The sequence below is a fragment of the Coffea arabica genome, chromosome 1e, assembly GCF_036785885.1.
Source record: "Coffea arabica cultivar ET-39 chromosome 1e, Coffea Arabica ET-39 HiFi, whole genome shotgun sequence".
NCBI lineage: Eukaryota > Viridiplantae > Streptophyta > Magnoliopsida > Gentianales > Rubiaceae > Coffea > Coffea arabica.
In genome coordinates, this window is record NC_092311.1 from 57,292,772 (window position 1) to 57,319,544 (window position 26,773).

At 36.7% G+C, this 26,773-nt stretch overlaps 1 protein-coding gene and 1 non-coding gene across 13 annotated transcripts; both read right to left on the minus strand.

Moving 5' to 3' along the window:
- Nucleotides 1-275: 275 nt before the first annotated feature.
- On the minus strand, nucleotides 276-21,583 carry LOC113733981 (piezo-type mechanosensitive ion channel homolog). 12 transcript variants are annotated; one of them, XM_072067880.1, is made up of 22 exons: nucleotides 21,418-21,573; nucleotides 20,909-21,124; nucleotides 20,297-20,377; nucleotides 19,892-20,051; nucleotides 19,605-19,762; nucleotides 18,364-18,520; nucleotides 18,029-18,215; nucleotides 16,299-16,414; nucleotides 15,455-15,539; nucleotides 13,832-14,047; nucleotides 13,568-13,745; nucleotides 12,768-12,896; nucleotides 12,421-12,594; nucleotides 12,006-12,239; nucleotides 9,899-11,449; nucleotides 6,782-9,252; nucleotides 6,080-6,475; nucleotides 5,116-5,274; nucleotides 2,738-3,241; nucleotides 2,156-2,297; nucleotides 1,514-1,658; nucleotides 276-740 (listed from the first exon to the last, which is right to left on the minus strand). In XM_072067880.1, exons 2-22 carry the CDS (start codon nucleotides 21,051-21,053, stop codon nucleotides 605-607), a joined length of 7,524 nt encoding a protein of 2,507 aa, XP_071923981.1. In that variant the 5' UTR covers nucleotides 21,054-21,124; nucleotides 21,418-21,573; the 3' UTR covers nucleotides 276-604. The 12 variants fall into 12 exon arrangements, with proteins under 12 accessions (XP_071923981.1, XP_071923991.1, XP_071923980.1 ...); XM_072067890.1 differs by having other exon boundaries at nucleotides 21,005-21,124; nucleotides 21,418-21,572; XM_072067879.1 differs by having other exon boundaries at nucleotides 21,274-21,572.
- A 2,434-nt stretch (nucleotides 21,584-24,017) lies between these two features.
- Nucleotides 24,018-25,135, minus strand: LOC113730432 (uncharacterized). The gene is made up of 2 exons (XR_011822026.1): nucleotides 24,555-25,135; nucleotides 24,018-24,418 (listed from the first exon to the last, which is right to left on the minus strand). It is a non-coding gene; the product is annotated as an uncharacterized protein (transcript).
- Nucleotides 25,136-26,773: the final 1,638 nt, after the last annotated feature.

The following is a 26,773-nucleotide window of genomic DNA, read 5'->3' on the forward strand; positions in this document are numbered from 1 at the left end:
ATTCTTAATATTTTATTATTTATTAAAAAAAATATTATTTTATTTATTTTTTTAAAAATAAAATAATTATTTTTTATTTTTTTCGAGCTCGAGCTCAAAAATTACCAACTCGTCGAGCTCGAGCTCGAGTTCGATGAAATTAAGTCAAGGCTCGACTCGATAAGGCCAAAACTCGACTCGACTCGTTTGCAGCCCTACTTGATAGCAGAGCTGAGAGTGACAAAAGCGAAGACTCCATTTATCCATTCCGAACCGACGACATGGTTTTCAATACATTTTGCACATCAAAGACGATACTATTATACACGCTAAAAACTTTTACAATGCGGTCAAGGGCTCTTACCCAATATTTACAACCTTTTTAAAGTAAATAAATGCAGTTGGGCAATATGAAACTACTGAAAAACTATACATAACGGAACTGTGTGTTACTAATTCTTCCCGACATCGAACTAAAAAATGTGATCGAGAAGCCTAGCAGAGTAATCTCTAAGTCTCAAATCAAAAGGCTGCCTCTGGTCAGTATTTCTCATATACATGTAAACGTTAGCCGTATCAAGAGTATGTTGACCCTGTAAAAGAAGGGAGCGCTGCGATTGACAATCTAGTCTGGCTTCGTGTACTCAAGCAACATATGAGGTGACCTGTAAATCTTCACCAGCGTCCAATATAGGATCTCTTCTACTCCAAGTTCTCCCTCTGCTCTAGCAGCATATATATCCTCACAGATGGCGATCAACCTGCAAAACCCATATGTCAAATGAAATATTGCGACTATACTTGCAGGAGGACGTCTTCAAGGCCGCTTTGGAGAAAGCCAAAATACCCTATACGATTAGTCACAAAAGCTTTTTCGCAAGCATTTGCAACAAGAGGAGGTGTAAACCAAAATCCTATAGTAATTAATAAGAACACATTCCAACCAATTCCCAAAAAATATAATGTGATGATTCAATTAAAAAAAAAACTCTAATTAAGTCCAAGATTCCCCAAGTAAGAACCCTTGGACCATCATTTATTCCACTAATAGGTAGAATGATTAAAAACTCAAAGAAATTGTTGTCTTTTTGTCAAAATCAGAGATGCAACTCCTTTCTGCTATGTTGCCAGTGCTTCTGCACTGAGATGCAAACTACTCCTTTACAGGACAAGGTGAGTTTCTGCTCATACCCTTTCAAAATGACAATACCATAATTTGCTTCGTGGGCTCTCTGTTACAAAAACATGAATTATTATGTTTGACAACCTTTAACCCAGACCAACTCTGTCCACTGTTTTTTCGTTGTGGCTACAGCGACATAACACTCTTCCCTACAAGTGTCAGGATTGCTACGGATTTCAGGAGGAGTATATCTCCAGGAAAGGACATTCATAAAACCTCCCTTTTATGGAGTATAAGCATCAATACTCAAATTTGTACTATACTAAAACATGACAATTAACAGTATGCTGTTATTAAATATATTTAGCTGCATTTGCATACTTAAATCATAATCAGTAGAGGGCAATGTACCTGTCGCAAGAAGGAAGATTCTCGTATGGGATCCTCATTCGCAAATCAGAGCACTGAAGTCTGATAAAGCGTCCAACTGCTAGCACAAATGTAATGTACAGGCCCCAGATACTGAATTTGCTGAGCGTCTCGCCAAGGAAACCCTCTGACATGGTTTTGACATATCATAAACAAAGTCACATGAGAATGAGGTATAAAACTTAAAAACAAGAGAGGCAGCTTTTCCCTACTGCCTAAAGTGGTAAGCTATCCCTTGGTTCAAATAACACCCTACTAACTTCTATGGCATTTTAAAATCTCAGATCTGCGACTCCCCCTTTTTCCCAGCTACATCCACCCAAAACCTTTAGCCTTTAGTTGATTCAATATGACTGGTGGGATAGATATGACATAATGCATGTTAAATTTAGCCAATTTTCCAGAGTCAAAGAGTGGTTTTCTTCGACCGCAGAAAAAAAGCCCCTGCAAGGAGAGAGGGGTAGAGACAGGGGCACAATAAGAGTACCATGGTATAGGAAAAGGGACAAGGTAATGTCTATAAACAAAATGTATCGGCACAATCACATCCAGAAGTGGACTGATAACATCTAAGGAAAACCAGAACTTCAAAGTGGTATCTAATAAATATTACTAATTACTTACGTGGGGTTTCTTCTGATACAATGATGGCCATTGGCCCTTTTAACCCTCCACAGCCACTAACATCCAACGAATTGATATCATGAAAGGACCACCATTCCAAATTCCCATTATTAAGGACAAGGTCAGCACTGACATCGTTAGCCTGTCAAATATTGGCGAACATCTTATTTCTCCATGGTAAAATAGTCAACGGACATGTATTTATCAAGTTCACCAGTAACTCTAAATAGAGTATGTTCAACTAAGTAACACTTTTTCCACCAGAAATTGAATCTCACTTTTTTGGTGAGCCAAACAATTTTTACATCAGTATCTTGTACTCATGTAATATTTTGAAGTAAAAGATTCCACATCATGGTCCTTGTGTTGAAAACTGTAATTCTTTCCAGAATAGATATAAAAATTTAAAAGAACATGCATATTTTCGTAATGCTACACCCACTGGATGAAAATATAAACATGCAAGGGTCAGTCTGAACAGTACACTGACGAGAAGAAATGTAGAAGCACAACATTACATTGTAGAGAAGGGTAAGTGTTGGTTGGTGGCTGATGATGGAAGAACATTAGGAAAAAGCATACCTCCTGTTCAAAAGGCCTAACATCACCCGAACCAGTAACGCGAAAATATCTTGGATAGATGTTTCGCACCCGAAAACTACTACTAGTGCCATTAAACACTGCCTCAACCTCTGATGGTTTTGGGCAATCCATTGGATCAACTGTTCTTTCATATTTAACAACTTCCTTGCCCTTTGGTCTGTCTCTGGTAAGAATCCAAGAAAACTTGATATTCATCTCTTCATTGAGAGACCAAAGGAACCTTCTCTGCACCATATGAGGGACAAGCCACAAAGTACTCGCATCAGATTGACAGCAAACCAGTTGGATGTCACGCACATTGTATGTATCCAAATAACCTTGAGGATCAAGATCAATGACTGTGTTCAGCTGATCCCACGAAATTTTTTCACAAAGAGTGGTCTGGTACAACGTCAACCTTCCACCACCTGTCTTGATATCAAGCTGAACAGTTGCATCATTTATGGGATTCGCAATATTTGTTGGATTACCACTGCTATACATCTGCATTTATAGTCTACTTAGTGGATCCATCACTGAAATAAAGCAAAGTACGCTATTCACATTTGAGTGAAGTGATTCCAGTTTCAAATCAATGTAGACAAATAACTACACTGCAGTTCCAATTTGACTTTATCTGTACTTAGAGAGCAAAAGACTATGTTCAGTTACAAATAGTGAGCCAGTCGACATGCAGGCAGATGATTATTTACCTAGCTAGAAGCAGATGGAATGGAACATATCATTTCCTTTTATATAGTCAAAATCCAAGTAGCTACTCCATTGAGGTGCTTCCCAAAAATTTAGCAGTCTAACAAATTACTACAGTTTGACAAATTTTTGCTTACAGAATAATAGTAGGATCAAGAGCTAAATTAACCATAATGTGCTGCATTTTCTCTTGGGAAGAAACCAAAAAAATCACAAGGAATATGGAAAAAATCTACTGAATCCATGACCTATCAGAAGCATTGAATCCACCAACTCCCATATTAAAAATGAACAACAGCATCACATGGACAAATCTAGTCTCATCAACAGAAAAATAGAAAAAGCTTGATTAAATTGTTGATCAGCAGCTCTAGGGCCACGAGATAATCACCTAGGTCAGCAGATAATGCACGTTCAAAGTCCTCTGATAGGCTAGATTTTAAAGGATAGTTCTTGTTGAGGCATCCATGTAAACAAGTTTGAGCAAATTCATTGCTGAAGAACTTAACATGCAGACCAAACTATGCAAATGAGTTCATAATGGTATGTAGAAATTATCAGGTATAATGAATTTTATAAAAATCTAAACTAAATTCAGCTCATTAAAGTGGTAAAAGAAACCCAATCCTAGAAGACTACATTATGACACTTTCTCAGTATGTTATATAATGTATTTCACTGACTAGAAAACTTGATTGCTATCAATCAAGGGGATATGACGTAATCCAAACATAAATATCTCAAAATTTTACCCCCTAAAACACATAATTGGTAGTGTAACTTTATTGAGACTTGCACCTGGAGTGTAAGTTTACCTTGATCATGTTTGTCAGATATTACATTGTTTAAAGGTTTCCATGTATAAACAAGAAATCATAACCACGGGATCTGCTACATGTCACGGAACTACCACCTTTCCAATTGGAGTAGTTTTCAGATGAGAGCAATCCAAACCCATGATGACCAATATAGAAATAGCCAAGTACCAAATGGCATTTATGCCCACAACATAGTGAGAGATAGGGAGAGCATTTCTTTAATTCCAAATTACAGTACTTTCTTCAAAGGTTTTGGATAAAATGGAAAAATAAAATAAATCCATTCACAATTTTCACAACTTTTTGGACAAGCTTCTACAGGATTTATCATAACATCCGGCTGCAGAAGAACCTCATCCCAAATATGATATTGCTTGGTGTATTGGAGCTTATGATTTGGAAAATATTTGTCAAACCCTGCAACATAATATCTGCACTCTTTTCATTAAAATGCCAATCCAGCTCCAATGGTTTTACTACTAAGAATAGTTTGAAATTTTAGCTAACCATCAGAGTGCAGACCTGTCCAGGTAAGACAGCACACAAGATAGACCACATACAGGCTTAATCCTTTACCCACACAACCTAGTAAATTTTGCGTTACCAAAGTTATCTCACACAGCCTAGTAAATTTTGACTAACTGAAGTTATCTCGTCCAAGAACGATGGTGGAATACTCAAAAAAACCCAAAAATGATGAGTGATTAAAGATATTGTTAAGCTAACTTGGATTGATTTTACAACTGCACATTTTCCCCATCCACATTTGAACATTTAAAAAGACAGTATCATTACTTACCAGCATGGTCACTATTACACACTAAGTGCAGATAGAATGGAATTACTTACCAGCATAGGAGCCCAAATTACACAAATTAAAATGAAGAATAAGCATATCCCATTGCAAAACTTGGTCCATTTGGTCTGCTTCTCCCCTTGCTTGTGTCTAGCCCTATTAAGAACAGCATCACATTTGACGAGGTACAAGCTTGCATTAATGTCCTCCAACTACAAAAAGAAATATACAAACTTCAGTTCTCCAAAACAATTCCCTCAACTTCTTGACAGCTCTGTATATTACCAGATCAAGAAAACTAATTAACCAATCTGAAAGAGCTATCCTAGAGACAACCAGGTCAAAGCCATTGATTCCACAATAGAAATAACAGCTCCAAGCAGTAACACAACAAAAGGCTGCCTGAAGAATTCCAAGCATTGGAAATGCAATAATAACCAGCTTAGTCCAACAAACCATACCAATCATTCAGGATGATTGGCATATTAGGTCCTTAATTTATTATGTCACCTTAGAATAATTAGGCTGTACAACCAACTTCAATTTCGCTTTCATGCAGATGCCAGAGGAACAAATCAAAGTACAAAAATGTGGTTAGAACAAAGAATGTAGACTAAACTGAAATTCATAACCAATTTTGACTTAGATAAAGACCATTTTTCTTAAAGACTGAAAGCTCCATTGCAAGGTTTTGACATCTGTGTTGTGTTGTAAAGTCCACTCATTTGGATGATGCAAAGAGATTGTGTTTTAGCTTTGACAAAGATGCTGGACAACCTACCCACAAAAAGTTTTGTGCCACATATATGTATTCAGTAACTCCATTCAATGGCTTAATTTGGTCCATTTTGCCTTTTATAGAACTTGAATTTTTTTATGAACCTGGCAGGGCCATTCACAAACTTCAAGCACATATGAGGCCAGACAACGATGATCATGCTCACAAGATGCACTTATTAAAAGTCTTTTTGCACCTTACCAAGGTATAGCAGAAAAAAAAACATTGGATAACCTCACCTTCAGCCAATCATACATTGTCAATGCTGTTGTAGTGCACGACCAATCAAGAACACATCGTAGTTCATATAGAAAAGGCAGGGCACGGTAAAGCCGATAACCTAGATAATTCACTCGGGAAACTTTGCTGGTGAGGAACTGCCGGTACAGGGTGCTCTTATGTGGTACCCCATATTGGATTTGCATAGCTTGTAGTGACAGAGAAATTGCTTTAGTCAGATATATTGCACGAAGAGCTAAACCTGCAGTGTTTTGCTGGGAGGTATCCATGTGCCAGGCATACTGTGTGACCGCACAGGTAAAAAGGATAAGATTGAACAGATAGAATATAACTTTTCCTGTGGCAAAAGAACAGAGGTAGATAACACGATCAACTACGATCAAGAAGAAGATAGCCTGCATAAACATGGGAATAAAATTTATTACAAGTTAGATAATCTCAAAGGAATGCAGCTATAAAACACATAATATTATCCACTGCTATAACAATCAAAAAGCATTGCTCAACCAAAATAAGAAATATTCAAATGAAGTATCAGGATTGCTAACTAGGTCAAAGCATCTGCTTGCTACTGCAAATAGGCCAGGTTGATGAAGTAAATTATTTCATCCTAGCTCTTCATATTTTCTTTTAGCTACAAGATTTCAACATTATTTTTAGGAAATCAAAAGGCAAAGAAACAAAAGGTAATATATACATACCATTAGAATAAATACGAACTCTTTGGGAAATTGGTCCTCAAGCTGATAAACCTCGAGAAACTCAGTTTTGTTTTTTATGACAGATTGATAGAAAATAGCAACCAAAAAGAAAACAGACAAGTCTGCACCAAATATGTAGGCATAGAGATCAACTTCTCTTTTACCACCTCCAATAGCAGAGATTATATGGTAAGGAAATCCAATTCCCTCTGTAAAACCAGCATTATGTGCTTCAAGGATCTCTTTTGCTACATCAGCCGCTGGTGTTAGGGACTCGTACTGTTCTTTGGCATTACATTCCTCACTATGTGAGGCATAAACCACCTCAAAAACAGCTAAGGCAACATTTGGGTTTTCTGTACTCTTTTCAATACTTTGAATTTGAACCCTACTAGCACAAGAACAATGATTTTCATTTTTGCATCTCTCATCATGAACAAGCTGTAGCAGACGATTAATTCCAGATTCTATCCTCTCTGGTTGAATTCCACCTTCTGGCCACAAATGAACATCCATAGACAACTGGACAAAGTATGGAGGAGATTCTGCTTCCTGTGTCAGTGATTTCCAATATGTACTGCAGCTGCTAATCACCATTTTGACCATTTTTGCCACTAGCTGGACCAGCTCCTTTGCTGTCCCACTCAAAGTAGAAACCTGCAGAACCTCCTTGCGGTGCAACAATCTCCCCTTACTAAACCCTGGCGAAAACCATTCACCGTCTTTGGCAGTTATAGAGCTCTGAACAAGAGTAAATAGATACACTAGAAAAAGAGGCAATGTACTTATCACAAATGATGACTTTATCCTCTTTGTTGGAAACCCAAGTTCTTGAAGAAGGCTTGACTGGATGCTGAAACCACAATGTTGGATCACAATTTGATACAGGTACTGAATCAATATATAAATTTCAGTGTAGATTAGCATGATAACCCAAAAAGTGTAACTTGGCCCTGTGTTGACACAAAGAGCATACAAGAATAGAGCTGCCAAATAAACCATCGAAAGCAAACTAAAGTTCCACAGAAATACCAGTACAAAGCAAATGTAACAAACAACATCATTATTCGACCGCATCTGAGACCAAATATGGCCAAAGATCCTTCCAATCTGCAAACTTGCAGTGTCAGATGCTCTACTTCTGTCAGATTGCACAGAAGAGGCACGATCCAAGCATGCGTACCTCACATTTTGGCTCTCACTCTCCTGAAAGACCCCCTCCTCAGCAGCTGTGTGCTCATTTGTATCTGAATCTTCAGGTGCAATATTAAGAAAGCTCACAATATTGTTAACTGCTTGGTTTCCTATTGATTGCACTTGAGAAACACCATCACCAATCAACTGTACAGCAGAGACTAAAGGGTTTTCACTTGCTTGGCCTCTGCCTTTCCTTTCTCTGTCAGACTCCAGAAATGAACCTTCACTTGTACATTCCTCAAGCTCAGTGATCTCTCCAAGAGGAGATTCTATTGGTTGCTTTGCAAATTCCATTGTAAAAGGACTCTCTCCTCTTACATTACTTGGAGAACCGTACAGATCAAATGCAAAACCTGAATCAGGATGAGTATTAATATCCTGCTTTTCAAGAATTCCACTGTTCATATTTGTATTTACTGTGGCATTCTTCCTCTTTCTAAGCCCTTCACTTGCAGGAGAAGAGTCATCACATGCAGATGTAGAGTTCATATTATGAAGCTGGATTTGTAAATTAAGCATCTCGGACTTCATCTTCTCTACTTGGAAGTTGCGCTGGCGCTTTTTCTCTTCAGATTCACGAATGTGAAGAAACTGTTCAGTTTTCCATGCAGCTTTCTTCTCTTGCTCATGTACAATAGCCCCAATTTGCTCCGCTTCAAGATACCGAAATACGTAATCAAACTCAGGGGAGGAAAACATGTATGACTGTAGTGATACCAGAACAAAAATGACTATCTCAACTAAAGCAGATCTGGAGGTTATCCGGAACCCATAGTCATATTTGTAGAATCCAATCACCTCATATATGTAATCAATAGTTTCACACTTTCCCCCACTAAAATCACCCACAAAAGGAGATTGATATGCAAGAGAAAGAACAATAACTCCAAAATTGTATATGCGCAGATACTTAAAGATACTGTTTTTCTTTTTTAATATCGTAAGCCTCATCCGAAAGAAAATCAAAGCAAAAGCAAGATATCCTAGGTGCAGAATATCATATTCAAGGGTTCCTGTAATCAGAACCAAAGCAAGCACAAGATCTAACAGATGACAATAGCAATAAAGCCGCAAATAGTCAAGGAAAGTCCACATGCTTTTGGTTTCAAATGACAGATCTCTCCAAACAAAAGCGTTTTTCCTTTGAGAAACCATCTGGCGATATGTAAATGATCCAGAGAAACTTGAAGCATGATCTGCACGGAGCTTAAAACATGCAAGCAGGAAGACGACAAAGTAGCTAATCAGCATTCGGGGATCATCAACAATAAGCCCTGCAACAAAATAAGCAGTTAAATATAAGTCTTGGTTGAATTAGATCCATCAGAAAATCAGTACTTGACAGGAAATGGAAAATTCAGCACGTGGTTAGGTATTGTCTCAGAAGTGCACTATGTTCATTTATCTACTAGGCCACCTCGAAAATTAAATGTAACTGAAAAAATAGGAACTTTTGTATACAGGAAATTTGATAAAGAAAAAATGATTAGCAGAAGAATAAGGCCAGGGGGGGCCTCCACAAAGAAAAAAGGATGTCTCAGCCTAAACTCAACTGGAAGAAAGATAAAAAATGAGAGGAAGGAAAAAAAATCTTTTCAAACTATATTCCCAACTAATGCAAGTGAAGCCTGAGATGTAGCTATTACCATGCTAAAATACCTCATACCACCAAGCCCGTATTGACCAGCCCCAAAATGTGCACACATGTCTGTGTGGGTGTCTGCATGTGTGTCTCTGTGAGAGACAAAGAGAGTGTGTGTGAGTGAGTGCAAGACCACCCTTTCAGAAACTACGTGCTAGATCAAGTTTTTGAAATTCTATAATTGAGCAGTCAAATACTTAGCAAATAGGGAAAAAAGAACATGGGCAGTGGATAATACATCTAATCTGAGAAGTTCAACATGAATTACAGATTCATACCCAACCAACAGCTCCTGCAATGAGCAAAATATAAGTTTGAGATTTTCCAGCAATCATGGCAATGCACATTAGTGTCACTTGAAACATGTGGATCCAACGGCATGAGGTGCTTCCACATGGCAAAGTATTCAAACACAAGGATAAGAGAAAACAAGAAGACGAACATTGGCCATAGTTTCCGAAGTATATGCCGCTCTAAAAGAGCACAAGCTGCAAGTGATACAATATAGAGCAAAGAAATTGCATTCAGAAGAGCAAAACTGGCCAATAGTAGAGCAATCATGTTGATCTCAAGGCCAAAAAGGTTAAACATGTTCTCTATCCAAAACTTCAAATATATCTTCAAGGTAGTCTTTTGGATTTCAAACCTCTCCCTTCTCAAGGCAAGAATCCTCTTCTTGTTCCACTTATGACTCTCCTTCACACTCCCCCATATATGCCCAAATGAGTATTTTCTAGTATTGTGATCCTTATATCCTACTCCAGCCGTGGACACATCATGAGATGATTGGTAAAGACCAGGGCTGAATGTAGGCAATGAACTACTCGTGACTCCTATCTTTCTTGAAGATCGTTCATTGAAACTTGATGATGCGTCATTTTCACCATTGGGCACTGAAACAACAGGTAGGACGTCTTCTGCAGAGACAAAAAGTGGGCAAGGCTCCTCCGAATTAACTACATCTACAAGAAAAGTGGGCATCCTCTCCAACCAATGGAAGACATTATACTGAAGGGTACATGCAGCAATCACAAGAACTTTTGCCCTCAAGCCAGCTTCTATACCCCAGAAATTTGGTTTGTATACCTGAAACCCCAGGAGGAGGGATAGATCATAGTGCCTTTGTCCAGGAAACATTTCAGCATATTCACCCCACATCTGAAACAGATACTCAGATGTCACTAGAACACCCGTATAGATCAAGAATGATTTGGATGGAATTCGGGAAGCTTTAGATAAAGTTGAACAAAAGACAACACCAAGAAGGTACAAAACACCAAATGCGCTTATTGGAGATAATGAAGCATAAAACAATGCAATCAACAGGATCTTATGACTGTGCCAGATTAGGCAGCGTCTGATGAACCCCAAAATCCCAAATTGAGAAAAATCTGATTCCTCTGATCTAACACTTTTGCTCTGTCTCCTCTCATAGCTATAAAGTTGCATTACGACTACAATTGCTAAAGACTCCCAAACATTTTCCAGTAATGAAGAACCGGGGTTATAGCCAAAATACAACTGAAGATTGAATTTTGCAGACATCCAAGCCTCAAAAGTGGGGAAAATGCTCAAACTATAGACGAAAATGAAGACTATGATTGCATACGCTTTTAGTGGAAACCAAAGACGTCGTTTTGTTCTTTCCACAAGTTGTCTTCCGATAATCCAGACAAGGAGAAGGAAAATGTACCCAAATGCCAAACAATTAGGCCTCACCAGGTAAACTGTTAGAAGAATGGTCAGAAACGCGATGTAGGTTCCAAATGATCTATACACAGACAAAAATTTCTTCCCTATCGCGCCAAGATACAGAGCAATTCTTTTCTCTGAAACAAGAGCAACAAAAATCAATCTGAAACAATAGCAAGCTAGTAATAAAGCAATAAAAAATGAAGAGAATGGAAACAGTATTCCTTTATTCTTAGTTAACCCGAAATGTAAAACTTAAATGCAACCCCATCTCCCAGTCGAAGAAACGAAGAAGTGACAGGGATGCCTCTATAAATAACTAATTCATGATCAGCCACTTAGGAAAAAAAATTGACAAAAAACAGCTTATCATGACATAGGCCCTGGTCTCGTTTACTCTAGATTTTGCTATTTTTGATTATCAAAAGTGATTATATAGAATAATCAGAATCAGAAAAAGCTACTCTTTGGTTGATTATGGATTTTAGCTATTAAAAAAAATCTATTATCTGAATGCAAAAGCAAGCGAAACATCACAAAAACTCATTATCCAAAATCAGAATCCATAATCAGCTAAAAAAATCCATCAAGGACAAACCCACAGATCCAGGAACCGATTTCAGCAACAAACTATATTACGCAATGACTACATATAAAATGTCGAGTAATGAAGCAAATTGCGGCAAGATTTACCATGGGAGGCATTGTCATGACTGTCCCTGGTGCTTGAGGTGGCATAGACTGACAGCAAAACTGATTTATTCAATCCAGCTCTCAAAATGCTAAATCCAACTGGAGGACTGGGTGTGTGCTGTACGATTGCAGAAAATGAAAACAACATTTCGAACCCATGATTATGAATTGCACAAAAGCATGCGAGCAGAGCTATTTCGAGGAAATCCCAAGAACTATCACTTTCAAGGAGACCTACAGAATTTTGCCAAAGAACATTAAGTAAAAATCATATATGGCCAAGAAATTTAAAAGCAGTGAGAGAGAGAGAGAGAGATATGATTTTCTATCTGTCACTTTAACTACCCTCTGGCAGGGGCACACCCTTATTCCACACCTCCCAAAACATAAGTTTCCATGATGCAGATAACCGTACCTAACTGAGAAAGGATTCCCATGCTTAAGGAGCCTTTCTTCTCCAGAGTTTTTGAGACCAAATTAAGCTGAAGAATGTACAGTATGGCAAAATTAGCCTCACAAAGAAGAATCAGAGATTGGCGCGTTCTTTTACTGATTTCATGGCTCAAAAGATACATGAAGAAGAATATCACTGCAAAAGATGACAGGATTTGAGACAAATTTAAAAAACTGTACAGAATCAGATTGGACAAATGCTCCTAATCCAATCCCTCCTATAACTCAATTAACCACACAGAATGAACTGCCCTAGCCAATTGCAGATATCATTAGTGTAGAAGAATGACAGTATCTGTGCTGACATACCATACACGGCATGGATGAAACCAGGTTTCATTGCTATAAGGAATATCAGCACCAGTACGATGGCACGAGAACATTTGCGCAATCCCCAAGCTATTGTAGCCACAATAAGGACTTTGGTTTCTTCATTCACTGCATTCATAGAAAACAATTGCGTATTAGAAAGCAACACCAACATTAGAAACTCAAAGGTCAAAAGTTTCTAGTACATTGTCTATGATGAGAGAGGGAAAACTATTCTTGTCTATGCAATAGCAAGATGCACCTAAAAAGATAATTTGAAAACAAATTAATGATAAATAGAAAAATACAGCAAAAAGGGGGCAAAGGAAGCAACATTGACTTACTATAGCTATAAATATAAGCAGCTAAGTATCAGCATGAAGAGTGGATTCCAAACAATTTGCCACCCAGTCCAACTAACTGGTGGTAAAGTTGATTAGAAATATTTACCGAAACGAAGAAAAAAGGATAAATATGTAACAAAACTTGAGTTGGTTATCCAATAAGCAGCACAATAGGAAGCACAACAGCTAATAAAGGCATGCCTTACAGTCAACAACCAGAAGGCTCACTCAAATCAATAAAATGCTTGAAAAACAAAAGAGTCAAACAAAAAATAGGAACATAACAAATAACAAGAATTGGAATTGTTTGTACAAAATCGTTTTGAAGCTATATATCTTAACAGGAAGAGAACACTTTAAAACACCTAAAACACAGCAAGGACAGAATTTCTGTATTTTTTATCAAGAAGCAAGAACCATCATGAAATTTGGCATCACTGTATAGCATCTAATGACCTTCCTCTTTGTAGTAGTCCTTTGATGACTGCCCCTCCTCATCTGATGTGCAGAGAAAAACAGTATTGTTAACTAGGTTACCAAGAGCAACAAGAATTCCAAGACAAAATTGAGCAAGTAGGAAGAAGCCAGGAATGGGATAATGCCACAGCCCAACCATCTCCCAGATTTCCATGTCCTGATGCAAAGAGAATAAGGTTTTCAATTATCATAAAAACAATGAAGTTGAAGAAAAAAAATACAATTTGGCCACACGGGTTTAACCTTTCCAAGTTTCCAATTCATGAAAGCAAATGCCACATTGAAGACATATGTGCTGACCGCCCACAAGAGAATAAAGACAAGAAGCAACCCATTTAATCGGTGCAGACGGAACAAGGAAGGGAAAACATATAAAATGTACCCAACATATGCAAGCAATCCAAATGCACATATACTCGCGAAGTGGAAGCTCCAAAATGTAAGTGCAAACAAGGAGACCTGTCAAATTGACCACTGGAAGTTTAAAACATAAGAATTGATAATGATAATACAATGACAAGATTATTAATAACCAACAAAAGTTAGTTTTAACCAACCAATCTCAAGAAATGTAGAAACATAATTAGAAAATACTAAATTAAAACAACAGCAATGATGACTCTGACTTGTTACTCTAAGCCAAAGTTTTCACACAATAGGCTGGAAATTTAATTTTTCTACAACTATAAGTTTCTTCCAACAAAGTTGTGATATTAACCAGTGCATCAGCAGTTGCATGAAAGCACTCATCCGCCAACCAGGCTCTGCAGATAATTTCTGCTTAAAAAGGCTCTTTCAACATTCAAAAGGGTAAATAAATGGCATTTCTTTTGAATGAATGGCATTAATCAGATAAAATAGCAAAGGTTTGCAGAAATTGGGTTCATGAGCTCGTGTTATTGGTCATCATGTGAAATGAATAACATGAACACCTTGGCATATTTAATCAGTCCTAACTCCAAGCAAGATATCTGAATTGGAAGAAAAAGAAATTTTGAACCAGAAGATGAAGTAGAAAACATATTTTTCTCCCCAACATGAAAACTCGAGCAGATGTAAGCAAGCAATGAAAAGTTAAAGCAATGTATCCACTTATCTAAGTTTGTTAAGAAGCATGTTTAAGAGCATAAATCAAGTAGCAGTATCCAAATCCAGGAATAAACTGCAAAAGAATTGGTGATGCATGCATCCAATTAGTAACACCAATGTGATTAACAATTCAATGGATGAACAGAAAAGCATGCACATAAGCCTTGTAATTCCACTGCAAACAGAACAAACTTAATAAGCCAGTCTTACAAGCCAATTCTAGTAAATCTTGCATCAGATATTCCTCATCTCCTCTTCGTTCTCCTAATATCCTTGTAAAGACACTTGTCCTGAACTTCAATCAAGTTTCAATGATAAGTTGTAGTTATTGTGTTCAGGATTGAAAGTGAATTTCTAATCAAGGACTAAGCAAACCTGATTCCACAAAAATCTCAGTATCAGGTGAATAGTTCAAAAAGGGATAAAGGTGACTCGCAAAAATCCCCTAATTTTCAGCCAAATGCTTTAGTAAAAGGACCAACTAGTTACTCAGGAAACTGAAGGATCAAGACAAAAAACAGGTTTCTGAATCATAAATGGAATGTCAAAAGAAGATGGGCTTCATATATTTAGAGAAAGCCTCGTCTTTGGGCAGTAGTTTAATCCAAAAGCTAACTTGAAGTCATCTTCCTTTGGGCCTTGGCTTTTGACGTCTCAACAACACCTCATGCTTTTGTAAATTGTAGACAAGCATAATTAGATAAGGAGCTTCTTAAGTGAGCAAATGGATCAAAATCTGGAAAGAAACAACAATTTATACAAATTAATGATACTTACCGGAAAACCATACGTGAAAAAGTTGATAGTGAAATACCGGAAAACTGTTCTCCTTAAAAATACATTTGCATGCCTTACACCAGATCTGTTTGTAGCAATACTAGTTCAGCAAAACATGGAAGATGAAAATGGAACAAAGAAACCAAAGAAAAAAAGGAAGAATACAGTATGTTTTGGAGAGGCAGGTTACGGGGGAGGGAAGAATTAATAACTAAGAAACAACAATCTTCCTTAGAAGTCCCCTATTGTCAAAAGATTGTCATGAGAATGGAAGATCATAAGAAAACCAAGGATTAAAAAAAAATTCTGGGCAGAACTAGAAACAGGAAGTTCAATAAGAAGACAAATAAAACCAAGGAAACTACTTGATTGCTTCTAAAAGTTTTCTTTTAATGCAGATTGAATCATGTAAAATTTAGCTATCCATTTCATAGAACTTTAATACCTAGATTTTTTTGTGCATTCCAACCTCTTGACAGCACTATGAAGGGGTATTACTTTCTCAAGGGGATTGTGTCAATCAAGACAGTTGATAAGATTTACAATATTCCTTTCAACCCAAATAAGTTAGAGTCAAGAGCAAATTAATTTCTATTTTTCATTCTTGATGTTAAATACCTTTGGTTCTTATCAACCAAAGTGCTTCCTTATATCCTGGATGAATTTGTTGTAGTGAGATGTAAGAGAGTGAGTAGAGAAGAAAATAAGCAGAGGTAGCAAGAAGCAGACATGGAAAGAAGTGAATAAGAGAATGAAGAGGAGTAACAAGACCAAGGGATAGAATAAAAGAGACTGTTGCTGATTTCTACTCAGATGATATAAGTAAATGTTCCATGGTAATTACCTCAATTCACGAATAAAAAATGGATGCCTTGAGGGCAGAAGTTGCTCGGTCAAGCTTCCCTCTCTTATGGACATAAGGAAATCCATTTCCTCCAAATCACACTTCACGCAGGAGAGCTGTATTACATTAAGCATCAAAGTGTTCATAAGATAAACTCGTATACATGTAACTACAAAATGGAGAGAGAGACAAATGAAACAATATAGGAGAAGTTCATTTTTTACAGCTGAATGTTCTGCCAATAAGAATTTTACTGATAATGAAGTGTGAAGAAGCATTTCAAAATTCAGTGACAAAAACTAAGTGAAATTTAGAGTCCAAAATCTTTATCTAAAACATACACATATATACTCAGCTAGATCCTAATTCTCAAGGGATTAACAAGCATGAAGGAACTTAATTTCCATCCAAGAAGTAATTAAGCCAAAAAAAAAAAAGCCCTAGTGAAAAGCAGATCAGGAAGTAAAAGCAATATATTGTAATGCTAGATAAAGATACTCTTCCAAAAAGCTCAACATATTAGAATTCAAGGTAAAACTAGAACATCTACTGAATCCAAGAACATGCATAGACATTGGCTCCAGAACACTAACACAAATATCCAGAAACAAGAAACAAAAAGCATCTCCATCAAAATAGGAGAAAGGAGTCGCTACTCTTCCAGAGTTCCATCATGCCTCTCGCCAACTACAAATTCTCTACTCACGAACCTTTATCTTCACACTAGGGTGCTGGGAATTGTATCACTGTGTTTCAAATCTTTGTCTCTATTCAATTTTAAAGTCAAATTATCTATCTCATGCAACTTATTCTAACTCAACCTACAAGGTACCCCGTAGTGTACAGTACAGTAGCAATGCTTCCCAATTTGTCATCTCATATAATCCTACAGTAAAATACCAGCAGACTTCCGTAGAAATTGAATGATAGTCACATGCCCGAAACTACCCTGTCCAGGACATCACTTCTTGCTAGGGCAACTTTAAAGGACTTGGAAACAAAACAACCTACAATGGACAAACCCATAAATCCTGCTGCTAATTTGATCGCAATGAGGCTATGTCAAAAGTTGGAACCATCAAACCCAAAAGAAGAAGTTTCAGACACCAAAAAGATCGTTGAATAAGGGAAGTTAAGCATAATGAAGAATATCAATTCCAGATAAGAGAGAGAACAACAGAGTCTCCTGTTTTCCTTAGTAATAACCCTCCAAAGCAGGGTTCCTTGTATTTCCAAATCACATTGAATCATTTTACTATCTCCTCTTCCTAGAAATAAACTTTAATCTATTGAAGAAACTGAAAGAAAAAAGTATGGTATAACAAATGGAACAACCTGCTATAAAAGTCCAAAATTCAACTAACTCTTCTGTGAGCCTCTTATTAGCTGCAGCAAAGATGACCATCAATTATCTTCATAGCAAAACCCCTTTTCTTCCAAACATAATATTAGATGATTAGCTGAGAAAGCTTTATTTTACCAACCAACATGATCCTAAGCATTTTTCACTTCAAGAAAGTAACAAAAGTAAAGGGAGAACAATGACTGATACTTGTGCCATACATAAAAGCTCAGACCACAATAGCAAATTAATAATGACTCCACAAAATGTCACTAGGTATTTAGAATCTTGATAAATTCATTTCTGAAACTATAGGAATAGCTGTATAGAACTCCGCCAACAATCCCAAACTATATTCTGAATGTATAAGGTGGTAAGAAGTGCATACCACATAGTAAAATGCCATCAAAGAAAGACTGGAAGAAATTTCTTGCAAATCAGATTTTGGAGAAAGTTTGTACAGACCAACGAAATTGGCTATCATGTTGAAAATCTCTGGGAAGCCAACTGGGAGCTGATACACATACAACAAGCAAATGCTGAAGCCAGCATAAAGCCAAAGAAGCTTCCACCACCTTGAATATTAAATAATCCACCAAAAGTATTAGGAAACTGAATGAGAAGGTTTTGGGCATATGAAATGTATTTCCATATATTTTGGCAAAATAAGAGGACGTATACTACAGATAACAAAACAGAAGAAGAACTGCAATATAAATATACCTGAAAAGCCCTAAAAAGTTGCTTGTTAAAGACCAATCCACAAGACCAACACAGCTACAGACAAAAAATGGTAAAGAAAGCCAAGAAGGATTACTAATTCCAACAACCAACTGAATGCCAGGCAGCAACAAGCAGGAAGCCACCCTAAGACGAGAACCTTCCATATAAAAGCCCAGAAAGGGGAAGAAAATGTCATTTTGTCAGAAAGGAGCTCAAATCACAATCATCATATGAAGGCAAAAAAGCAAGAATAAAATTAGTCCGATAATGCTCAATATACTTGACCTAAAGACTAACCAAGCTACAGGATCTATGACAAACTTGAAACGAGGAAAAGCATGCAATGTAAAAGTCTTCACTATATAATTATTCACTTTTGACTAACAGGCTAACGGGTTGGGCTCTTGAAAGAAGTTGAGCAGGGCAAACATTTATAGCGGATAGATCATTTTCAACTTTGCTGATTCAGAAACAAGAAGTGCAAGAAGGCTTTTGCCACCGTGGTGTCTAGAGAGGGTAAGACATGAGTTCTTACAGTACGAACTAAAAGCTGTCAGTGAATGGACTTATGCATTCAAGTCACGAAAGAGTAACAATACTTTTGCAGCAAGGGCAGCAGTAAGGTGATCTAAGAAGACAAAATCACAAAATATACCAATGCATCAGCAATGTATGACAACTTGGATCATCTGCTTATTCACTCTTTTTCTTGAACTTTGACATTTATTCTTTTTCCTCTTAGGGATTTGTCATCCTACTTTTATCCACTCTCTTCCTATTATTAGAAGATTTCTTTCTCAATCTCATGAGGAAGATAAAGACAAAGAGCTCACATTTTTCATATTCATCATATTACTTTGTCATTCTAGTAGATGCCACTGTAAGTAGCCCAACTAAAAGTTGAAGTATATTTTCAAAACAACCTATTTTGTGCCATTCTTTTTAACAAACTATTTGAACATATAAACAAGCCTTAAAAAATCTTAGCTCATGTTTTAACCATGGCCAGAAAGATTATGTAAATCTACTTATGAAACACTAGGTGCCACTGAAATGTTCCATTTATTCTTATTCATGCCCTGATGCAAATGAATCACCTGTCTTCAGATATCAAAATAGTGACATGATTCATAGCTCGTAACATGTTTAAGTATGACTTGTCGATTGCATGACTAATGAGAATAATAGATGAAGAAATAAAAGATTCAAACAAAACAGACATAGAGTGAATAATTACAAACCTATATGCTCAACCACTGAAGAAAAACAGGCCCAACAAGAATCTTGTAATCGGAAAAAGCCAAATCTGTTCCACTGGATCTCAGTTAGCGCAATGACAGCAACTAAGAGTTGTATAATCAGGAGATATACAACCAGTGGAGATCTCCAGGATTGAAGTCTGCAAAACCATGTCAATTCTTGTACTTTGAGAGAGGATGTATAATAAAATTGAAAAGCAGAGAAGAGAAATGAAGTCAAACAATGCAACACATGTAGCCTGTGCACAAGAAAATCAAATTCATATTACTTCATCAATCCAATGAGCTTCATCCACCAGGCATCTGCAACCGTCCATTCCGAACCCATAATTGCCGATATAACAAGAAAGGTCACTTGTGAAAATATCACAATAAGAGAAAATAAAAAAATGCACCATAGCAACGAATTTCTGCATCTGAAGCGAAATCCTAAAGAATGAAGGAAAAAGTTGTGTTAGAACAGTTGGGAGAAGACAATGCAACATAGAGTTATTACCTTTGTAACATAGAGTTTTATACATATATATATATATATATTTCTCTCTCTCTCCTATATAGATATTTATCTCCCCCCTCCGTCCCTCCCTCCCTCTTGGTCCTAGAGACTAATGTTTAACAAATCACTACAGAGAAGAGGTCCACACTGATAAGCCAAGAAAGGGATAAGCAACTACCTCTTTTTCGGGCCACAAATCGAATTACAAGAGAAGCCACCAAATTAATGAAAGAAATCAAACTCCAATTTAGTAGACCAGCTGCAAGGAAGCAGAGAAGTAAGTGCAGGGACAGAAAGTAAAATACTAATAAGTGCTTATAGAAAGATGTCGATATTGCTGATTGTGTAAGAAACAAAAGCATGACGAACAATGATAGTAGTACAATATAAGAAGCACCTACATTTACAAAGTTTCTATTCACAACCAACAAATATTTCATCCTACACGTCCAAAGAGTTACAGTAGAGACGGGAACACCAAATAAAGTTGAGTCTCACTACTTAGCACAAGAAAAAGAGGAGGCATGGTTACAAAAATTCAAGATAGGACTTGTCAACTACACTAAACATGTTTCATAATGATTTCCATCATAAGGAAAGTGCTTCTGTCTATTCTCATGATAGACAAAACCCTGCAACAGAATATTTATCCACAATTCCGGCTACCCATTTCCAATCCCGGGATCAAATACATGTTTACAATCGAGATCATATGCCCCCTTAAGATCCACAAAAATAATTACAACTCTAATAAATGCTAAAATATTTGCCCAAAGACATATTCAAACACCTGGATCATTTGTATCATCTTTGACGTGTAAAATTCGATCAACAAGAAACGCCTTTGTCGGGGAAGAATAATGGGAATACAAAATGACCCACGTACCTATCAAAAGCAGCAAAGGCAGCACAAAATCGCCAAGAAAACTTTCCATGATAGGCCCTTTCTTCAATTCAATCCCATTACAAATCAATGGGGCTAATCCAGGAACTGGTTTGAATCACCCTGATCCAACGCGAAAATCCCAGTTACTGAAACCCATTAGTTTTCGTTTAAAGAGCTCAAGATGGAAGGTTGGTACACAGAGACAAAATCAGAAAACCCCGACGAGTCCTTACTCGTTAAAGAGGGGCTTTCTTTCTGATAATTCTTACTCTGTTATCTGTTGTTGCATAGGCGTAGCTGTAAAATTCTACTACTTTGGAAAGGATGGGGAGTGAAATCACAAATGTATGATCTGAATATAAAAAGTCCCACTACAGTTCTACTAAATAATCTCAAACTAGATTGCTAAGTACCAGCGATACTCATCCGACAAATGGTGGGTGTGCTCTTATGGTCGTATGATTCCGATGACAAAGACGATGCGCCCAGTTGCATATTCGGGTAATTTCACGTTAACCCCTTACATTTTGTTTAAATATATCTGACTGCCTTGTGGGTTTTGACAATCGACAGATTTACCTCATCTAACTTTATGTTGGGAAAATAAAATCAAAGGTTGAACATTTTCTAATTTAACTCATGTTTTATAATCATATTTTTTATTCTTATTACTGATGATATTGCATGATTGGTTTGGAATTTGTTATAAGGCTTGCGTGTGAAAGGAAGGAAAAAAAAAACTACCTTTTATTGGTGCGTTCTTTACCAATTCAACTTTCGTAAATTCTCCACCGAAAGGGATAAAAAAAAGGGTTAATATCAGAAACCTCCCCTGAGATTTCTTCTAATCACATCTAGCACCCCCCATGTTTTTGAAATCACACTTAGCACCTCTGGCAGTAGAATGTGACAGGTTGTCCTAATCAAAAGGTGAGAAATTACCCAAAAACCACCAACATCAGGCAAATTTTTAAGCGGGAAAATGCTGAAAAACCAATGCTGCTGTAAACAAGCAAGGTATAATTCCCTTTGTACCAAATGCTCAATCTACTCTAAATGGTGGATCTCAAGCCGAAACTTTTGTTAGCATTAATACTGCTGCAATAGTGGCCTCTAACACTATTACCAGCAGTTTCTTTATGATGTTTTGAGAGTGCTAAAGGTTCCCCACAATCCTTGCTTTTGGTATCTGAAGTAGTTTAGGTACTAGTCTTCTTAGCTCCCAGCAATACTGAAGCAATGTTAGCTTTTGTGGACAATTTTTTGATAAGTGGTGCAATGTGCATCTAATTTATATTTCCTGTCACTTATGGTGTTGTTTGACTAATCTTAGAACTACTTGTGTATAGTTTTGTGCATTGCAATTCTCACCATCTAAACAACTAGTTGTAGATGGTGTTTTTGTTCAGAATTGGATTGCAATATAAGGCTTACGTATCATGTTACCAGACCGATCCAATGTAGTATCATGGACTATGTAATTAGTGGAGAAGGGGTAGGGACGGTTATTGCTGTTAAAGGTAGTATAATTACTCGCTGTTGTTTTAGTGTTACAACGTGTACAAATGATGTTACACCGTGTGGGACGGTTACTGCTGTTAAAGGTAGTATAATTACTCGCTGTTGTTCTAGTGTTACAACGTGTACAAATGATGTTACACCGTGTGCAAAATGCACACAAGCTTCCGGAGTGCAACCGTTCCGGCCCCAGTCCATAATTAGTTATGCATCTCTATATCGCCAAAATCTCTGATAATTAGTTATAACATTCTTTTTATTACACTTTTACACCCTCAGCTTCTAAATTAATATCATATGCCTATTTATTTCTATTTTTATCTTCTAAAATTCACTAATCATTTTGGGCTTTGGGTAAAAGTGGAACAAAAATAAAGTATCTCTCCTACAATTCATTTTTTACTACCATTTTCAAATAGAGGGGCTGACAAGATACCAAAGTTGTCATTTCAGGGGTATTAAGTGTGATTTCAAAAACATGGGGGGTGCTAGATGTGATTAGAAGAAACCTCAAGGGAGGTTTATGATATTAACCCTAAAAAAAATCCCAGTGTATTAAGATCTCATTCTTAGGTTAAGATATAAAAAGTACACACGTGTTATTTAAAAAGATTAGAAAAAAATGTACAAATACATATTTTTCTTTAGAGTATGCTTGACACATCGAATTGGCTCGAGTTTATATATTTTTATTTTTATATGATTAGTAGTCAAATTACATATATGTCTTTATTGTTTTTATTATTAATTTGGGTAAAATGTTAATTTATCTATTTTAAAATATCAATACAATATATAAAGGGAGAACTAGTAGGTCAACTCCAATGATTACTACCAGAGAACTCTCAGAATTCTCTCAACTATCAACAAGATACGGGGTAGCATGACTTTATGTGACCTGGACATAACTTTCGTAAGTTGATTCTGATTCGAGCAAAAACTGAGATCATTTTATTGCCAAATGTGTATGCTTTTCCTGTCCGTTGCAGAATTAATCTGTCAATAGCTATATAGATGGATGTTCCCCTGAGCCTGAAGATTTCACGCACACGGAACAATAAGAAACTTTTTCGTCTACGGCAACAGCTTGGAATGCTTCAATGAATTGCTTCGATTTGACTACTTGATCTAAACAGATGAACTATTCTTCATGCACGCACCATCCACCAAAAATCACCAAGGAGCAAGTCTGCAGACAGCAGACATTACCCACAAATACATGCATACACAAATAGGACGCTTCTTATGTCATGAAAGCAATTTGTCTTCATTGCCTTGGTCATTTGACACTAACAAATCTGTCGATGATTCGAAAAGATCTCAACGAAATACACGTCTAAACTAAGTTAAAAGCAAAGACGACTGCAACAAAATGAATTTCCTCTCTCCCTCTCTCTCTGTCTCTCTCTTCAGGGAGATGGCTTTTGCCACCACTTACAGGCACATATAAATCAAACACTGATGTTAAACTTTTCTCAACAACAATGACATAGAATTCAGCCCCAAGCATCTCATGTATGTATATCAAGATTATGCAGCCTGCTCAAATCAAGTATCTCAGTTAGTTATCAGTTCCGCAGTAACCATGAAACGCAGAGTGGATAATACTCTGACTGCATTTGCTATTCTACATAAATGTTGCCTAATCTCTAGTGATGTGTGACTTTGTTCTTGATCATCAGAACTCGCCGAACCACTTAAATTGGCATTCTCTTGCTCGGATTTGATCATTTGATCCGCTACCATGTCATCTTTGGCTTCAACATGTTCACCAACCCAAATGAATCCATTACAGCCGAGTATCAAGTCAACTCCATACAGGTCTAGGTGGTGGAAATGTTGTTTGCGCCTCTTTACCAGATAAGAGGGGATTCTGAGCAACTGACCTCTATGAAGCTGTTGAAAAAACCAAAAGGAAACAAAAATAACAAAGAAACAAAATGAGTAAGTTGAAAGTAATAAAAGTAAGTATAATAGGTGTAATGGTTTAGATCGAGAGGCTGAGGAAGGAGATTCGAGGTGTGGGTAATACCAATTGGACATGGAGATAGCAAAAACATTGATTAACCCCAAGCGCTCCTCGAGACCCGAAACAATTCCTCTTTGAACACCTTAGCATTTTTTCAATGATCAGCACCAAGAATACATAAATTTCAAACCCAAGGATCACAGATGCACCTTTCCAGACTTCTGACTTCTTGCTTGTAGGTGTAGACTTCCATCATGTTGGAAACCACGGATTACAGCCTGCAACAGCACAATCTTTGCTAAATAATCTATGTTAGGTGCTCGAAGTATCAAGTTCTTGAGATCAAAGGCTCCTCAAAATTTAATGATTACCGGTAATCATTAAATTATAAGTGGTTAATTTCCATATGTCAAAAGATTCAAATGTAAAAAAAAAAAAAAAAAAATTGTGATGAAATTAAAGAAAAACAACAGGACATTCAAGTTGATTGCTTATTTATATATTTATATTTATTTTTGTAGGGGGGAAGAGGGTGGGAGCTGGTGGGGCGGTTTGCAATTCTGGATCTCTATATGATGTATCATGCAGCCTTGCGACAACAAATTCTGATACCAGCAGCACCAGAAAAGGTGTAGAATTGGTGGGCTTACACAAACAACGTCATTCTCTTCAAATATACTGCGTATGTTGAGTTCATCAATAGCAGTTTGTCGCCTCTGGAGAAGATAATAATGAGATGAAGTAAAACTTTTGGATGAGATCGAATAGAACTCACACTGTCCAATTCAAAGACAAATTTATATTCTGTCTTCATGGACGACAGGTGGGTATTCCATGTCCCATCCCCAAGGATGACAATGCGCTCATCCAAACCCCTCCTCATGCACCCCCAAAAAAAAAAATTTTTGAGTCATCTATGTAAGATGTGGAGCTCAAGTAAATAACTATTTTAGCACAGTCTGGAATCGGCACCAGTGTACGGACGTTATAAAATGAGAGATACTCTATCTACTAAATGGATTTAACAAAAAAATGGATAAGCACAGCAATTAACAAAGATCGGGGTCACTGGTTACTAAATAAATAAATAAAGACAGCAATTAACAAAGACCACCAGTGGATTTAACAAAGACTCGGTAGAGGGATTGGGTAATCAGTGGTTCACTGGTTGAACCGATGAATATTAATTTAATATTCATAAATATAAAATAGTAATTTTAATATACATAAAGTTTATAATAAATGCTTTTAGATATTAATTATTATACTTCGTAAGATGTATAATAAATATATAGATATTAATAGAAGATTTAATTTCATTTTATTGTACTTTTAAATAAATAAATAATATAGTCAAGTATAAAACAATAGTTATATCCCTTGTTTTAAAAAATATAGCACTATTTTTTCATTATTTTATTTTTATTTAAAACAAATTAATTTTCTAACTAATCAAGTATTGTCAGTTTAAAAGTTAAAAGGATTAATTATAAAATAAAAAACTAAACAAGTTTATTAAAAATATATTTAGTTATCAAATAAAAACTAAACAAGTGATAAAGTCTATATATATTTAAATGAAAATCCAATAAATAAATCTTATCAAGAGCATATGTGACAACCCCACCTCCCCCTAAGACGTACCAAAGGGTTCGGCGGACCGCCTGCCCAACTCTCGCCAGGACTCACTCACTATCTCAATCGAGTCATGTACACACATCCATGAACCATAAATAACATTCACAATTCAAACTTATAATTTACATTGTTAGGAATCGAGGTACAAAGTCTCAATACACCAAACTAGTTCAAAACGTATACAATTTAAGTACAACATGTTCCATTCGAGGAATAGCGCGAGTACAAGACCAAAAAGTCGAAAATCAAAAACAAAAGACTACACTAGTCTTTTACAAGTCTCTCGCGTCACTCGTACCCCTGTAAGGAAAACAAACTAACGGGGTGAGCCAAAGTTCAGTGAAATTTCCAAATATCAAATTGGTCAACAACCAAGTTATAGCAAAATAATAGTGAAATAGCGAGCAAACAAGTCAAATCAGGGAAATAGTACTTCAGCTAGTCAAGTAATATTAGATTCACATTCACATATAAGGATACAGTACTCATATTACGGCTCCATTCCAGCTTGGTCAAGTGGTAGTTGACACTCCGTCAACTTTCAAGTAATATCAAGTCCAAATAAACTCCACTACACGCCAATCCCCGTCTACCGATCAACCCCCTATTCCGGGCCCGCACGCCATACAAAACATGAGTGGTAA